At 37.3% G+C, this 19,191-nt stretch overlaps 1 protein-coding gene across 1 annotated transcript in view; it reads left to right on the top strand.

Annotated features, from left to right (window-relative positions):
- Positions 1 to 19,191, top strand: part of LOC105212042 (homeotic protein female sterile) — a 47,443-nt gene that overhangs the window by 26,448 nt on the left and 1,804 nt on the right. The window contains exons 2-4 of the mRNA XM_011183791.3: positions 17,577 to 18,077; positions 18,143 to 18,343; positions 18,407 to 19,154. Coding sequence (XP_011182093.2) covers positions 17,577 to 18,077; positions 18,143 to 18,343; positions 18,407 to 19,154 — 1,450 coding nt within the window. The remainder of the gene's footprint in view (positions 1 to 17,576; positions 18,078 to 18,142; positions 18,344 to 18,406; positions 19,155 to 19,191) is intronic.

Here is a 19,191-nt window from a genome sequence, read left to right as displayed (position 1 = left end):
ATTTCCATGATGACATCCGCACAGGCAGATGCACATACAACAACAACAACAACAATAAAAACAATAAAGCCACATAAGCGTAGAATCACACCCGCTATAGGCAACCAGCCAGCCAGCAAGCCACACTCAATGTGTCTAAAGGACAGACGGACATGCAACACTTATGCACAATTGTTGCTGCACCGACGCTGAAGTTGCAGGCAACAGTGTGCGTGTGTGCGTTGTGCGCTGTTTGTCTACACGTGTTTTGTGGCAGCCACAGCGTGCGGCAGCGGCAACACTGCCATTCATTTTGTGGCGTCCCTCGGCAGTTAAGTGAAATCTATGCTCGCTAGGCATAGCACACACGAACATGCAACACATTTGTTGTTGTTGGTTTGGTTTCACGACAACAGTGTTGCACTTGAAGTGCGTCGGCTTGGCCTTATGTTATGCTTGCCAGCACGGCAAGTGCCACCGCCACGACACGACACCACACTTCGGCTGTGCCTCCACAAATAAATGCAACAATCGGCAACGCGAATCGTCGGTACAGTGGTGTGGAAGTGGCGAATTACCAGCTAAATTTTTGGTTGTTATAGATTTCTCTGAAGGCGAAGTTGAAATTGTTTCAGATCTCTTTGTTCTAGGATTTATAAATAATTTCGTTTGAGCAGAGATAACCATAAATCGTACTGACGACCGCGAGCCTTTCCTGAAAGATTACTGTTCCAATTCTAAACGAACGGTTTTTTATGAAGACTTGTTATATAATATCTCACTATATTTCTTCCCGATTCTTCTCAATTAAAGCCCATATTTGATATAATCTGTGCTTTATGAATACATTATACGATTTATCCAAGATTTGATATACGCAAAGAATTTTTTTGTGCTTGAAAACAGTTTAAATGGGCGTGGTCCGCCTTTTATTTTTTATTTTAAGTATATACACCTTTTTTATGGAAGCTTATGTTATAAAAATATGCTAAGGAAGGTCTTCTGTCTAAAGATACACCTTTAGTTAGAATATACTATCATAATAGATCATTATTCAGTTATTTATTATGTAAAGGAGCTCTTAAAGTCCCTTATCATTGACAACACGTTGGTGTAGCTGAGATCGCATACAAATCTTAATCATACATATTGACTAAATAACGAATGTAATAGATTTTACACTAAGACGGTTCTTTTCAGATCTAAGTTCGATGAAAACTCTAAATTTAATTTTGATAATTTAATTTTTACTATAAATATTATCAAAAATTAGGTAATTTTTATTTTATTTTATTTTACAGGACTTTCGTAATGACATGACTTAAGTAATTAGTGGGCTGAAGTAATTAGTAGTTGAGGAATCGAGATTTTATTCAGAACTTCATTCAGTATTCAGATTAAACATACTACGGAAGTCAAAATATTTTTAACCGAAGCATTATCATCTATTAAGGTTTTCGATCCAATTCTCTAGTAATTTTTCTTAAAATATAAAATTTAATTTTTTTCTAAATTTAATCATCCCAAAACCATTTCCAGCACACTGTACCACACAAACACTCTCTCTACATAGTTTTTGAAATGTTCTGTTCGCGGTTATTTTTAAGCGCTTTCTATAATTTTCTCCCTCATTTCTTTTATTTACATTATAGAATACGAATTTCTTTCTGTGGTTGTTGCGGTTAGAGCTATTGCTCCATTTCCTTTCGCTATTGACGACTGTTTGCTATTGCAATAGATTGCGACAACCATGCATATGTGACAACAATGCGTATTGTATGGCCCAGTGCAACCATTAGGCGCAGAGACAAACATTTATAACCTCACATTTTTCATATAACATCTTTTTTATTCATATTTTATATGCTCCCACTGATGTAGACCCGGCAATTCTCCATGCAGACACTTGGGCCAGCGAAAACCCTGCAACTTCTAGGCACTAATGCAATAACCCGTTATAATTATACGCAGTAGTGGGTTGGAACCGAGACGCGGTTTGATCCAAAGTTTGTTCGCATGCTATGATTGTGTGTTTTTATTTACCCTTAATTATGCATATATATTCTATTGAGAATATGTATGTATGTGTGTGGGATATGGCTATGTGTGCATTGCGTATGGGCTTTTGTGTTTGTGTGTTCCATTTTTCATTCACTTGTTAATATAATGCGTAGCGCAAAATGCGTGCCATTCTTTGGAATAAGTACCCAGTAGGAAAAAATTTAATATTTTTTAATCTAATAATATGTACCCAATAGGAAGCGTCTGAGTGTATATATGTATATATTTTTTTTGGAAAATTCTCTAAAGAACTATTCAACGAATGCATTTTTTAAATGCACTAAATAAGACCCAGTAGGAAAAAAATATTATTATTAGTTTTTGCAATCTCGTTATAAGTACCCAGTAAGAAATATCTGAATTAACATACATATATTTTTTTCAATTCTTTAAATAAATGCCTAGCAGGAAAAATCTGAATAAATTTTTTTAATCCCCTAAATAAGTACCCACAAGGAAAATTGTAAATGAATCAATACTTTCTGAAAACCTTTATGATTAATCCCTTTTTATCCTACAGTGTAGGATCTTTTGGTTGAGGTTATATTATGGTTAGTTTGCAGCACATATAAATAAAATTAAAGCCAGAGATATGAAGCAAGATGACCTTTCAAGACGTCTTTCAACTTGAGTTAAAATGTTATGCAATGAAAGTCATATAGGAAAGTAGTGATGGATATATCAATGCATTGGCTTACCTGAAAAGAAAAAGATATAAAATTATACACAGACACAATAATTGAGGCATATTTAATCATTATTTGACAGATTATCAACTCGAAAAAAGATATCTAGAATTTGACTAATAGATTACACCAGTTTACTTAAATGAGCTGTTTGGTATAAAACCTCTATACATATAAGATCGGTCTTGAGGGAAATATCCTTGCGAGCCTTTTTTTAAACTTAACTGTAAGTAAAATATCAAAAATATATACCGTGTCCAACAAAATTATGTATACCGCTTGAATGTAAACACCAAAATGATTACATCTTTTAAACAGGTAAATTTATCGCTTTGATTGTTTTTCTATTTTGTTTATGGGTATACTGTATTAAAAATTTAAATGCTCAGAAACATTGATCGGAAAGATTGCTGAATAATTCGGGCTGAAACAGTGGGACCTTTCTTCATTTCTATGATTATTTTGGTCTCTTCGCGAGCTGAGGTTGCCATTTGTGCGGCCTGATCTTGGCGCGCTCTCTAGTCCACTATTTTTATACTCTCGCAACAAAAGTTGCTAAAGAGAGTATTATAGTTTTGTTCACATAACGGTTGTTTGTAACACCCAAAACTAAACGAGTTAGATATAGGGTTATATATACCAAAGTGATCAGGGTGAAGAGTGGAGTTCAAATCCGAATGTCTGTCTGTCCGTCCGTCTGTGCAAGCTGTAACTTGAGTAAAAATTAAGATATCTTGATAAAACTTGGCACACTTATTTCTTGGCACCATAGCAAGGTTGCTTTCGAAAATGAGCAAAATCGGACCACTGTCACGCCCACAAAATGGCGAAAACCGAAAACACATAAAGTGCCATAACTAAGCCATAAATAAAGCTATGGAAATAAAATTTGGTATGAAGGATCGCACTATGAAGGGGCATATTGGGATGTATTTTTTTGGGGAAGTGGGTGTGGCCCCGCCCCCTACTAAGTTTTTTGTACATATCTTGCAAACCAATAGAGCTATATAAACCAAACTTTCTGCAGTCGTTTTTTTTAGCCACCTAATACAGTCCAAAAATGAAAGAAATCGGATCATAACCACGCCCACCTCTCATACAAAAGTTAGGTTGAAAATTACTAAAAGTGGGTTAACTCACTAACGAAAAACGTCAGAAACACTAAATTTCACAAAAGAAATGGCAGATGAAAGTTGCACTCAGATTTTTTTACAAAATGGAAAATGGGCGTGGCGTCGCCCACTTATGAGTCAAAAACCATATCTCAGGAACTGCTCGACCGATTTCAATGAAACTTGGTTTGTAATAGTTTCCTTACATCCCAATGATATGTTGTGAAAATAGGCCAAATCGCTTCACAACCACGCCTACTTCCTATATACCAGAACTTTGAAGACAATCTGAATCGTTTACTTTACAATATATAAAGTAAGCACTGGTGAAAATATCGGTTGCACAAATACTATGTTAATAGTGTGGCAGCCCTATTCTAAAAATCGCCGAAATCGGACCATAGGTTTTTAAGGCCCCATATATCGAACACGAGGACCTCGGTGCTTCTAACCTTATATTATGGTTTCCAACTTTCAATGGACTTTATACAATATATATGACGAATATGTGGGTCAAATTGTGTACTATATAATATAAATAAAGTTAAATAAATAAATTGCGAGAGTATAAACTGTTCGGTTACACCCGAACTTAGCCCTTACTTACTTGTTTTATTTATGTTTTATCTCTTTTTGGATTGTGGTCTTGCTCCTGGAATATTTTTTTGTGATTTCCTCTTTCTTACCACTGTCCAATTTTATGATCCTGACCAATCAATGTTAACATGTCAAAGATTATTACTGCTAATTTGGAATTTAACTAAAAAAACCTTTTAAGTATTGACCAAAACACTTTATTGATATTAAATTGATGGAATTTTACCTTTCTCGAGTTCACTGAGACACTACGCGCAAATATTGCCACGGTAAAAATATCAGGTGATCTACAAAAAGTCTTTATTCTGCAAGCGAAACAAAAGCTAACGGTGAATATCATACCATTATTATTTGGTATCTTATAGTATCTACCAATAGTATGTGCAATTTTTTTTGTTGAACTCTTGGAAGAAATATTCAAATAATAGTAAATAGGTGGGGTATCCATAATTTTGTCGGAAACTGTATACCGAAACAGTTGTTTAAGTTTCCATATTTTAGTTCTTTTGTTAAAATGGCATAAGTAGATTTATCACACTTCCTTTAGAGTCCATTTATTTTAACATTTAATAGAAAAAATAAATATTTAAAATACCTTTTTAGTAGATGGTTCTCTAAATAAGAGATTTGCATAGTTAATTAGTTGAAAATCATTAGAAAATAGCTCAATTTATAGCTTTAGAGGAAAAAAATACTAAGTGAAGATAAGTTATTTTACAAAAATTCTACTTTGTGTTTATGTTCTCAGCACAATCTATTAGAAATAGAGGCAACTAAAGTATACTCAAAATCAAAATTTGATAGCCTGACAACTAAGACTTCTCCAGCTCAATACGAAATGAGTATAACACCCTTGAAGAAAATGATGATTTGTCGAACACCAGCACAAAAAATGTACACAGAAGTGTCAATCTAAAAAAATAATAACAACAACAACAACATCTAATACAAGCTAACCAGTCCAACTAATTAAGAAAATTACAAGCCAACACTTTAGTCACATGCAAAGTTATGCCAAAAACAAAAGCAAAATATATATATGAGAAAACTATTAAAAATTATGCGAAATCTAACAAAAAAGCAAGCAAAAAAGACAAACAAAGTGAGCAGTGAACGAGCGGAAAATGCTCATTTCGTTCCGCAACGTTAAGCTATTTGATTGTATACGCATTGAATTGTGGCATTGCCTACATTTGGGAGCACAAGCAGACGGCCGACGAGAACACCAACACTAGTACTAGCACCAACAGTAACCGTGGCTATGCCTGTCTACATGGTAGGGTGTTTGGTCGTGGCAATTTTTATAATAACTGCATGCATTTTTGCATTTGCAGCTGTTACTGTTGTTGTTGTGTTTGTTGCAGTTGGTAATTTCCGCGGCATTCAGACATTACAGACACACACACACACATAGAAGCGCGCGTTTTAAGCTCTAGCTCTATATGCAGCTACACTTTGGCAACGACGAATGAGCGCAGCAATGAATGCGTGTGCGCGTATTAATGTGCGTGTGTGTGTGTGTGCTAGACAATGCGTTGGCGCAAATAATAAATAATGACCGCATTGTTGCAGCAAACGCATTGTGCGTCAAACGTCACAGTTTCATTTACTACAGTTATTGTTGCTGTTGTTGTTGTTGCTATTATTATTTGCTGTTGTTAATAATTTTTGTTGTAGCGCTCTTGTTGTTGTTGTTGTTGTTGTCAGCGTCATCTATTGTTCCATCAATTTTTCCAAATGCAATGCGTTGCCAATTGCTGAGTTTCCGCTCGGCTTTTTCCCCGTTACGTATTCTTTACAGCTGATTTTGTTTTTGTTTTGTTTTTTTTTTTTGCCTCTGTTGTTGTCTATAGCACTCAACGCACCAGCAACGCACGAGCTACTTACTCAGTCAGTCAGTCAGTTAGTTAGTTAGTCATTGAGTTAGGCAGCTGTTAGTTTGCCAATGTTGTGGCGCCTGTAAATATGCAATGCAAAAGCGCGTGGGTGTGGTGAAAGGGGGCACAACATGCGGTCATGAGTAAATATGTGTGCTTATGTACGCGTGCGTGTTTAGAAAATTATGTGAAAAGAAAGTGCATAAAATGCAAATGCAAATGAAAATGTGCCGGGCGAAATGTGTGCAAGTGTGTGTGGCGGATGAGGCAATCGGAAAAATTATAACGTCTATTGCTTATTATGTTGGCGTTGGCGTTGGCGTTGTTATATATGGTAGCACTTGCCAGCTGGTGTTACTTCCATAGCGTTGCAAAGCGTTATACTTACACCATTCTACTGCTTCCATGCCTGTGCAACTTGAACTGTTGTAGCGCCTTGAGTATTGAACTACTTGTACATGAATTAGTGTTCTTCAGCGGCATATTCAAAGCGTCATTTGTTTATACCCATGTGGGTTGAGGTGTTGTGTGGCGGCATAGTGCCTGATTACCCAGTTTTTAGCTTAATGTGGTACTCTTTGAAGACATTGAGAGACAAGGATATTGTAGAAGGAAATACTTTAGGATTTTTATCAAATGGAAAACTGAATTATTTTCCTTTAAAATTAAATATGTGACAAATGAAGCTCTACCGACATTCACGAGATCGGTGTCCGAATAATTCATAAACCATTTGAGAATTATAAGAAATAAAATTGATTTCATTGAAATTGAAAAAAATATGTTTATATGCGCAATAGCAAACATGCAGAGTGATTTTTGATGGACGTCAATTCTCAAACTTATCTGGAAAAAGTGGGGTATAAGTTTCTCGGGAATTTTATCTCGATTGTTCAATTGATGCAAGAGTGGTTTAGAACTCAATTTCTCAATTTTTCTGGAAGAGATATTAACTAACTCAATGAATTTGGGAGATGCTCAAAACACTTCTTCGATACTGGAAAGACTTTTTATCCAACTTTGGACTATTTGGTTACAAAAGGAACAGTGCTTAAACAAGTGGAAACCAAATAATTTATAAACCCTTTGATAAATAAAATATGGTATTTTCATTGAAATAGAAATATATTTTATCAGACCGATAGGGGATCTTCTTGGGAAGCCGTCTTAATAGACTAAAACACTTTTCGATATATTAACCTATACCTAGGTCTTTTTAATATCACAGATAATGATCTCCGGGATCAGAACCCAAACCTAGTTTTAACTAATAAACCAATTGAGAGTTACAAAGGAAGATACTTTGTTGTGGAGGTCTCTGTCTTCACAGAAGCCAATTGTTGAAATAGTATGTCTGGATGCAAAAATGGATAACCTCAACCCTTTCTTCATGCCTGCCCATCTATTGAAACATCTTAGACCTGTCAAATGGGCTGGAAGCGAAATTAGCCATCATAAATGATTTGTTATGAACTCTTGGTTTATATTTATAAGTTTTTGAATGCAAAGAACCGGTATCTATGTGGTATCTCCTCCGAGGGATTAACTCTGAAAGTATTATTGTGTAATAAATACAATCATAAATAAATTATTAAGAATAACAAAATAATTATAGCTTCTATGAAACATTAATAATTCGTGAAACATTCGAGAATTACAAAAACAAACAATAATTTTTTTGAATTTAAAATTTTACCATTTCTGAGCTTTTTATTATTTTAATTTTTTGGATGAATCTATTATGTCTTTAGCTCAACTGATTTCTGCTTTGGAGGGTGGTTGCAACAGTTTTGATTCAATTTATAGGTAAAAACTTACGAAGACCTCTGGTTAGTTGAACACTGAGTGCATACTAGGTTCCAAAACATAAATATTGAAGACTTTCAGTTTGTTTCTACAATACTCCAGTAATAAATAAATTTAATCTGAGAAACATATGTTTAAGAAACAGTTCTTTTATGGGTCAAATTGGGTGATAATCATACTAAAAATAATTTAACAACCCCTTGCATATAACTCAATGGGAGTAATTTTGACATAGTGAGCTTTTAATTTTCCAAAACAGTATTACTACTTTATGAAAAAAAAACGGAAAAACAAAATTTCGAAAATAGTCAAGCAATTAAAGAAGTCAAACATGCCGCTGTTGCAACTGTGGCACTCATACGCACTGTTGGCCAACATGCGACCGCAGGCAGTGTACTAGCCAGCCACGAGCATTGCATTACACAGTTCAGCGTGCATTTGCCGTGCAACGGTTTTAGAGACAACACGCACAGAGCAGATGGAGGTGAATGTATAGTTACTTGCGTGTGTGTGTGTGCGGTGCGTGAGCCATGGCTGAAGCATTTAAAAATGCGTGCATCAACGCGCGTTGTTGTTGACTAGCAATAGCGTGGCATGTAGCCAGGCCACGCTATTGCTGACGAGTGACGGGCAATGCTATTGGGAAGCAGCCATCATCAGCATAACATAAGCTTAAAATAAATGAGGATGAGTGGTTGTAAGCAGGATATGCAAGAGCCTTACCATATACTATAACATATGTACGTATGTATGTATGTGTGTGTGTTTGGTGCATTATAACCATTTACTTTTTTTTCATTTACATAGCATGTAGCACACACACGCGCTCACGGCGGCAGGCGAGTGGGTTAAAAAATAAATTAAAACATCGACAAAAATACAGTTAAACAGCAAGCGTGTGGCAACAACTTAAACAAAAATAACAATAAACACGTCTGTGTCATGATGCAATATTTTCGCCGTCACTTACATACAAACATAAATAAAATCGTATGTAATGCTTTCTCGCAGTGCAGCGCTGTGGCAGTCAGTGGTGAACGCTTCAATCGGTGTGTGAGCATAATGCATTCATTGCAATCGACATACGCACGATCGGTGGCGGCGGCGGCGGCGGACGCAGGCAGAGTCTGGTGTCGCGAGTGGTGCGTGGCATATACGAAAAAAGACCAAAAAAGCTCCGCCTTTAAAAATGTTTGCACCAATGCTGGTTGTCTGTTTTTCTCTTTTTTCCATGCGTACGCCAGCCACGCGCGCTCGCTTGCTTGCCACACTGCGTACGTGTGAGTTTTGTTGCACGCAACGCGCTGCACATGTGTGTGTGTTTTTTACTCATTTATTTTATAATATTTTTTGCTGTGCTTTATTTTTCGCAAATTGCAACCTGCTTTCCGTTGGCATAAAAAGGTCCCGGCCTGCTGCGACTGCAGCAAGCCCTTCTTGTTGTTGTTGTTATTGTTGTTATGCTGACTGCTGCGCGTTACGTCTGTTGCATCCGCTTACAGTTAAGTTTGACATACACACATACACACAAACATATTGACTACGCTTTACCCACTAGTCGACACATTGTAAATACAAACAACACTCGCTCTCACTCCACCACCACCACCGCCACCGTTAACCGGTGGCTGTCGCGTCTGGCAAATAAAAAACGACCAACAACACACATGCGGCCACGAAATGCTTGACCAGCGACCAACCAAACTTTTGCAATACTCCTTTTATCGCTTTCACATTCACGACGCTGACTTTTTTATTGCCTACTTATAGGCGTCGCGGCGTGCAATAGCCATAAGAGTGAAACGCAAACATTGTAAGATGTTTTTCACAAGTTTGTTGTTGGCGCAAGTAAATACAAGTAACAAGTATATGCCGGAGTTTTTTTTGGCTCACGAGCGTATTAAGATACATGTTTACTAAGGGGTTTCATTCAAAGGATATTGAAAAAAGTCTAAGGAGCGCATATCTTACTTCACAAAGCTTATTCTTTGTAATTAATATTTTTGATAAGTAATACAGCATTCTGAGTTAAAGGATTAAATTCAGGTATATCGATGAATTTCGAATGTTTCGAAAATTTTTCAAATATTTTGAAAAAATATTTTGAAAAAATTTTAAAAATTTTTTGATGGCTGACTTGCCACAAATGAAGAACTACTATGAGACTGTAAATAATACATAAATTATTTTTAATATATATTTTTGTTGTATTCACCAAAAATTGCTTTGAAAAAGCTTTTTTCAAATACAAAAAGTTTTCACTTTAATTTCAGCTTTTTTATTATAAAAAGCTAGAGCTGTACTCTTACGTGCCATACATTTACGCTAGACACATATTTGCATATGCACAAAGAAAGGTATGCAGTAAATAAGCCCCTCTCGCGACAAGTGCAATTACATGCTTGCCATGTGGCTGAAGTAATAGATGTACAGGCCGAAAAAAGCTCACACGATTTTAGTTGTTAGCTAAAAAACAAATAAATATACGCGCGCGATTACTGTGTACCTATATATTTATATATATATAAATATATTTCTGTTGCATGGCTGAGCGCTGCTCTCGTTGCATGCATTCGTCGTACATTTGATAGCAGATTTGCACACATTGTTGTTGGTTTAATATTTTTTTCCAACAAGCATACACATACAGGCACACATATGTGATATTGCATTTATTTTTTTTTTATTTCAGCGGTGCCTCATCATGTGTTTGCCTCATAGTTTGAATGTTTGATGATTTGTGTTGCGCCAGCTATGCGCTCAGAATTTCAGCTACCCTTATGCGCCTGTCAAATTAACAATGCACAAACGCATACAATCTAATGTGTGGCTACATATATAACTAGTAGTTGAATGCATGGCATGCCACAAGCAAATAAAGTCAATCGACGCATTCGACCCACAAATAAAGCGAACAATTGTGTTAGTGTTTGCTTTTGTTGATTTTGCACAGTGCACAGTGGTTTGTTTTTAGTATTTCAGTAGATGAAATAGTGTGGGGAATTGGAGTGTGTAGGTGAAATGCATTTTGGGAGATGGGAATTGGAAGTAAGTAAAGTGATGAAAATATATGAGTGTTTAGAGGACTTAGTAGTTGATTTATGGATTCTTTTTCAGTTCATAATTGTCCAATTGCTATTTTTATAGACTTAATTCCACTTGAGAAGTTATCAAAATCACAGCTTCACCAACATTATATAGAAATATTAGGTTGGCAAATATCTAAATATCCTTCCGTCTTTTTGTCTTTTGAATTTCTATACTATACATCTTTGAAAGGTCTTGACATAACCTACAAAACGACTCTATGCATGATTAGTTTGGATATTCACTAACGCCGAAATTCGCCCTATTTTAAAGTTTTCCTTCGTTAAAGGCAAATCTGCTAGAGAAACGTTTCGTGAGATTAATGGTGTTTGGAGATGGTACTCTATCACTTCGAACTACGGAGGAATGGTTTCGACGATTCAGAGCGGGTGAAAACGACACCATGGATAAGCCAGCCGGCGGAAGACCAGTGAAAACATGGAGTGGGATCGGAAGATCCCTATGAGCTGCTCCCATATGGCCAGACGCTTAATTCTACCATCTACTACGAACAACTTGAACCGCTTGAAGCAGGCGATCACCCAGAAGCGGCCAGAATTGGCCAACAGGAGGCTTTATCGCATCCACCATATAGCCCGGACATAGCGCCAAGTGATTACCAACTGTTCCTGTCCATGGTGAACGCCCTTGGTGGTGTAAAGTTGAACTCAAAAGAGGCTTGTGAAAAGTGGCTGTCCGAGTTCTGCGCAAATAAGGAGGGGTGCTTCTACGAGGGGAGTATTATGAAGTTGCCTTCTAGATGGAAACAGATTATCGAATGAAACGGCGCATATTTGAACTAAATCCGATCACTGTAACACTTTTTAAAAAATATTGAATAAAGAGAAAAAAGCGGAAGGGAGATATTTCCCAACCTAATACTATAATCGAAAATCGATTTTACTTCACATTATTGCCATATTTTTAACTCACCAGCGCTTTTTCAGCACCCTCTTTTTCTATATAATATCCATAATGAGCTTAACTAAAAGCGATTACTTGTGGCCAAGCTTTCTTTTGGTCCCTCCTTTCAACCGAAAACCCTTTATATCTCTAAATATTGAAAGCCAAAAACTGTCAGAAATTCAAAATTGCCCAAGCGACACCGCTCTTTGCTTTATTTTGAATCAATTACTTCTCTAGAAAAAGTATTTTCAGTCTCCACCTATTCTCTCTTGTAACAGATAACTATCAAACCAACAAGATAATTCTTTATATTTCACATCATTTCTGTCAATTTCATATTATTAATTTGAAAAAAAAATCTATTCATTGCTCTTTTAAATCAATTTTATACACCCACGTGCCACTGTATATCCATTATCAACATAGACACAGCGCACTTTATATTAGTTGACATACATTTAGGCGCAACGACATGGTGTCGGTATTGAGCATTAGTTGTGGGTGGAGCCGTGGTATATAACCATTGCCAACCATGCCACGCTGCTGACTTTGTGTAGCGTAGTGTCCACATAGACAACTCAAAACACACGCACATGAAGTGGCCACGTCAAATTAGTTTTGAGTTCATAGGCTACAAGCCACATACCAATGCTAAAATGTGCCGAAATAAAATAATGTTCGTTAAAAAACAAGTGTAAACAAATAATATGCGCGACTACACGGCGACAAATATATCTAAAAAATATATATATACAGATATATGCCGTTATTTGCCTATCATTTTTGTTATACATTGCACACTCACTCACTCTGTCAGTTTTCCTGCTTTTGCCCGCCTATGCGTTTGCAACATTTTCCGTAGATCGTAAAACGTTTGTGTTTTAATTGTAATTTATTTTATTTTATTGCATAGACATTCAATTCATTTTAATTTAATTAATTTTATTTCGCTTTAAAAAGCTTTTTGTTGTTACGGCTTATTTGCTTATATGTACAGTTTTTCTTTGCGTTAAATTGTGTGTGCTCGAGCAGTGCTTGCACAGTGTTGCAAATCGACTAAAATGATACAAAACAATGGGCAAATAAAAAATATATATAAAACATATATATTATATAGCTTTATGTATGTACACAGCGGCTATAACTCCTACTATGCTAAAAACGCCTAGCATGCATTTAGGCGCATTGCAACGGCACCCGCCACACAAACTACCATTGGTTTGCTGATTTTGTTATTACTATCATTTTTTTTTGGGCAAAATGTCTGGTTTGTTACGTTTCGACACGCAACTACTGGCTGCCACACACACACATACATACACATTTACATACCGACCAACAGTGATGCGCGTAATTTTACTTTATTTTACATATTATGCTTTACCCACTACGCCACACAATACCGTTATATTTAAAATATAAAATAAAATTTATTTTAAATAAAAGTCCAGCAGATTTGCACGGGTGGGCAGCGTGTGTGTGTGGCTGACTATATATAAGTGCATGCATGTATTTGCCTACATTTAGGCGCATAGTGCATATATTGTATTGCAAAATATATGTATAACTGTCGGCATGTAGTTGCATAAAAATCGGTTGTATGCATAAATAAATTAATGAAGGTGAGCGCACAGAAAGAATTAGCGCTGTCTCCCTTTGCAGGCGCAGGCAGGTGTGCAGCTTTTTTCTGAAGCTTCTAACTTCAGCTAGCATAGCTGTATAGCATTTACAAATATATACATGACTCCAACACCCATACTGAACCACTGGTGGTTTCTAGTACCAGCGGTGTTCACTACATTACAACAACTCAAACTAGAGTCGTACCTCTTTCAACTCATTTACTTTGCAACAGTGTTTTACAGTAACTTTTTAATGTTTTTCTTTTTTCTACTACACAACTTAAAGGTTGAGATAGTTTTTTACCGTCTGTCATAACCTCGTATATACATAAGTATGTGAGTAGAGGTGATATTAAAAAAATTTGCCAAACCTAATTGTAGTTACTTTGCTACTTCAGTCACACCCTTGCCATACATAATTGCACTTTGTTGCGTGGCATTGCAATGATAATGGCAACAGTGTCAATCAAATGCTTCACATTTTGCGTTGCCTACTTTTAGGTGCATATCCAAGCTTAGGTGTCTGAGGTATTTTTAATGGGTTTTATTAATAGTAAGTGGTATTTTGATAGACTGGAGGAGTAATGCAACTACATACATCTCTTCTTATATATAGTTATATGGTCTTCTATTAGCAGCAATAAGATAAAGTAGGTCCGCATGGATACCGAAAAATGAGCTTTTTAAGGACTACCGATAATGATATAAATAATATATATATTTTTTTAATGCTATTTTCTTGGCTCAAATGAGAAACCTGGCGATGGCTTGAACAATACTCAACGACATAATTAAAGATTTGCATGAGTATTGCTTAAACGACAGGTTTCACATGGGAAGATTTGAACGATATGAATATCGATAGTCATAAAATCAATATTTCGATTAAATTTAAAAGTTCTTCTGTGTTGGTGCATTTTGAAAAATTCTGTATCGAAAACTATAAAAACCTATATATATCTTCCATAACTGGATCCTGATATTTTTAATTTAAACAAATGTTAAGAGACGCTATATTTTCCAACTTAATCAGCTAATTTGATTAAAGCACCATTTGAAATAAATACTTGCCGATAACTAATCTAAGAATATCTTATTATTTTTCTAAGTTTCTGCCCCATTATACTTCATTTTACTCAACATTAAACTACGCTAAGTATAAGTGCCGTAGTGTTTCACAAGTTCAAATAATTTTTCTTTCGCATTTCACTCAGCAGAAGGAAGGCCACATATAACCATATAATTATATAGTAGTAGTGTGCAGCTATTTATAGTGTGTCATTGAAAGTCTAGCTGAAGTAGTAGACAACCCCAAACCAACCTAACTACTTTTACTCAATATAACTCAGTATAATGCGTGAAGATGTGTTGAAGGAAGCGAAAGAGGTTGAGAAAAATTAACGGTCGTTGTTGTTGTGTCAGCTTCTTGGGCAACTATAAGGCGGGAAACCTACTGTATACTTGTGCGTAAAATTTCATTATGTGCATGCATTTACATGTATGTCAGTCTACTTTTAGGCGCAACTACCGGCATATTATTACTGAAAACTATTTGTGACGTTATTTGTTGTTAAGATGAATGAGTTTGGTGCTTGTCATTGGTAATAGTAAAGGCAATGCTATCTTAGAAAGTGCTTAGTAGAAGAAGTATCAAGGAACGCATGGAAGTACTGATAGCTCATGCCACATTAACCACATACCCAGCCCGCTAAAGTAGTTCCAAATGACTTATGAGGCATTTTCATTGAATACTAATTCGAGTGGAATTTGAATTTCGGAGAGTTTTTTATTCAAAAAGTTGGTTTTGCAAAGTAGGCACTCACATTCGTCACTATTCATAAACTGTCGAATATGTAAGACGATTACTTGTAAGCAATATGAAGAGTTTATGTGTCTTTAAAAAATATAACAAATGACTGATAATTATATGAGATAAAGAAGGTCTACCGATCTTTATTTTTGTAATTTAAAAGTGTCCCTTGTTCTTGAGCCTTTTATAACACCTTGATGAAAATGGCAAACCAATTTCATCTAGATCTACTAATCTCCTGTTCTTAAGGATTTTAAAATATAAATAAAAAATATAAATTTTTAAGCCGGGAAAATCTTTTGTGCTGAAATTCTTATTAATCTCTTCAACATAACTCAATGAGATTTGGTTTTGACTATATATGAAATTTAATTCGACAGGTTAGTGTCTAATGCAGTCATCATCTCATTACAGCGAATTAATTATAAAAAAATATTATATTTCTAATTACTAAAAAAAAAAATTGGTATACTTTCTAAGTAGTTCTCAACTTCAATAACCCTTCGATGTATCTTATATGACTAAAAGAAAGTGAAATTTAGTGAAATATAGATATTTCGGCTCATGCTATTTAATTTCATTACGAACTTCTCGTTAATTAAATTCCAAAATTCACACTACTTTTTTTTTTTTAAATAGATTCTCGTTTTTTATTTGAAAAAGACACACTCACACTTACTTTTCATTTCAATTACTCAACTCTTATATGTTTCCCAATCCCATTTTAATCGCATCGATTTTCATTTACTTTATCTGCTTAATTGTGGTAGATAAAGTTAGCAAACCGCATTTTAAAGAAATATAAAAAAAGAATGCGCTTAGCTTTCAATTAAATCAATTTCTTGCCTTTACAGCAGGTCTTCCAGAGTCTGCCAGTATCTGTAGTATGAGACAAATAGGCAAAGGGTTGCATAAAAAGCTTCACTGGCGCACACTTTCGCCACACTTTGTCTCCATTCAATCATTCATGCGAAGAAATATAAGAAACTTTGTTTCCACTGACCCCCAGTATTTCAATAAACCGTACTATCTCAATTGTACCCCAAAGGGAGAAGCACTCAAGCATACATTTCCATACATCTTCACACACACATACTTGTATATGCATTTATGCTACGATTTAGCAGGCAAACGTAGAGAGCTCCTGTATTTTTCGAACATTTATAGTGACTCGTACACTGCAGACGACAACTATATGCCGCCACTCATACACATTCATATTCATTTGTATCCTTTGGAGTGCCTTAAGCCCTATTTTTGTTGGAGAGTGCACACAAAGTTTCTGTGGTTTTTCTATTCATTTCTTAGATGCTACGTATGCCTTCTATGAATTTAAAAAATACATACGTAAATGTGGAGGTGTGTGTGTTGGTGTGCATTACTTGGCTCGGCAATCTTTTGGTCATAAAAGTTTATAACCAACCCAAGCGCCGGAGTGTGGGAGTCGGACTAATGAAGATTGCTTAACCGACAGTCGATGACTCGTGGCTTCGGACTTTAACTTTCGGCCATAGGGCGACTCCCATCATTGCTTGTCACTCACAGTTAGCGGTCAGTATGCATTGAAAGGAGACTGTACGCACTCTTTGCTTGAACTGATGAAGAAGCTACATACCCCATAAATATTCACCGAAAATCAAAAGAAATTTTCGAATGTCTTCCCTCAAAACAGTCACAAAGCTTGGAGAAAGTGTGTACAAAAGAGTTGGAAAAGCGAAACATTCAATGAATCGAGTAAACCAGCATCAGAAGAATAGTTGGAAATACGCTAAATAACGGAGACAACTTTTGATGCTCAGCGTCTTTGCCACGAACTTACTAAAAACAAAAGCATTTGCCCGACATCAACAAATCACAGTGTTTGGCAAAAAGTTTTCTTACTCTTGAGACTGTTACGCGCAGGCAGTAGTCGCTGCTCGGCTTATGAAGAAAATATTCTTTACAAATTCCAGCCTACACTTTAACCTCATTTTCTTTTCTACTATACCATATTCATTCATTAATAATATCATTTCTATTTTCTTTGCTTTCAGGAGACCATCCCAGCTGCAGTTGCGACCACAACCACCACGGACGCGACCGGCAATGGCGGCGCCACTAGCACCGGCGGTGTTGTGGGCATTAGCGCCGCAGCAGGTTCGGTGGCTGGGAGCGTTGGCGGTGACAATAACACCGAAACGGATCCCTATGCCGGCTTAATGAAGGATGCCGACAAATTGAAACTGATGTTGTTGGCTTGGAATTATCAAAACTCGAATGCGGTACGCAATGGCACTGAGGGACCCGATTTGGGTGTGGTCGGCGGTTTGTGGGCACAATACCAGAATGCGTTGGCACAGAATGCGGCAAACAACAAAATGGACATATCCTTGTCGCCAGTGCCGCGCACAGATGTGACATCGCCCATGGAGGCGCAGGATGAGACAAACTCATCAGGGCAGAAGGAAGAGGATGAAGGCTCCGAGGATGATTCGGATGATAAACTAGACGAGAAGTTGGCCACACACGACCCCGAACGGCTGAAGGCATTCAATGTGAGTACCCAAGTGTGCGTATTAATGGCAGAGTGAAACTTACTAACTTGCCTTTTGTACTTTAGATGTTCGTGCGTTTGTTTGTGGATGAAAATCTTGATCGCATTGTGCCAATTTCAAAGCAGCCAAAAGAGAAAATACAAGCAATCATCGATTCATGCGCCAGACAATTTCCCGAATTTAGCGATCGCTCACGTAAACGTATACGAACGTATCTAAAGTCGTGCCGACGCAATAAGAAAACACGCGAAGGCTGGGATAACACCGTAAGTTGACCTTATTTAAGCACAAAGAACTTTATAATTGACCTTTGTTTTACTATCCTACAGACCCGTCCGACACCAGCCCATTTGACGTCCGTGCAGGCGGAACAGATACTGGCGATCGCCTGCGAGAATGAGTCCATGAATGCCAAACGCATGCGTATCGGCCTAGAACCCATCACACATGCCATACCGGCGCCTGGTTCAGCCGTCGCCGCAGCTGCAGCAGCAGCGGCAGCAGCTGCCGCGGCCGCAGTGGCCGCCACCAGTTCCGCCGCATCCGTAGGCGGCGTTGGCAATTCCACCATCACATCGGTTTCGGCTGGCGATGCACTCTCCACCGTCACAACGTCTACGCTGCCGTTTGTTGGCGGCGGTGGTGGTGGCTTCGCACGTTCCACACCCAATTCCGATGCCACCGAACCGCTTTCGTTGACACCAGCCGCTGCAGTGGCTGCTGCTGCAGCTGCAGCTGTGGCTGCTTCGACGGCTGGCGTAGGTGGTGGCAGTGGTGGTATCAACTCAGCGCGCAGCTCACCGCTGGCATTGAGTTCAAACACAAGCGTGAGTGGTAGCACTAGTGGGCTGGACATAAAGCCACTGACAGCTGTACTATCGAATGGCAATACGCCAACCAATGGTACGGTAGGTGGACTGGCTGGATTACCTGCCACAAGTCCACTTTATCGGCCATCGGATTTCACTTCACCATCAGCGGCATCGCCATTCGTAGCTGCTGCCGCTGCGGCAGTGGCTGCCGGTCGCACACCAACCTATCCCGGCTACTTTCCCGGCGTAGCAGGGCTTGGCAATGGTAAGTTTCTCGCGCAGATATTTCTTAGAATTTTTTA

This window comes from Zeugodacus cucurbitae, chromosome 3, assembly GCF_028554725.1.
Source record: "Zeugodacus cucurbitae isolate PBARC_wt_2022May chromosome 3, idZeuCucr1.2, whole genome shotgun sequence".
Classification (NCBI taxonomy): domain Eukaryota; kingdom Metazoa; phylum Arthropoda; class Insecta; order Diptera; family Tephritidae; genus Zeugodacus; species Zeugodacus cucurbitae.
Note: the sequence above shows the minus strand (reverse complement) of the source record. Positions and strands in the feature narration are given on the sequence as shown.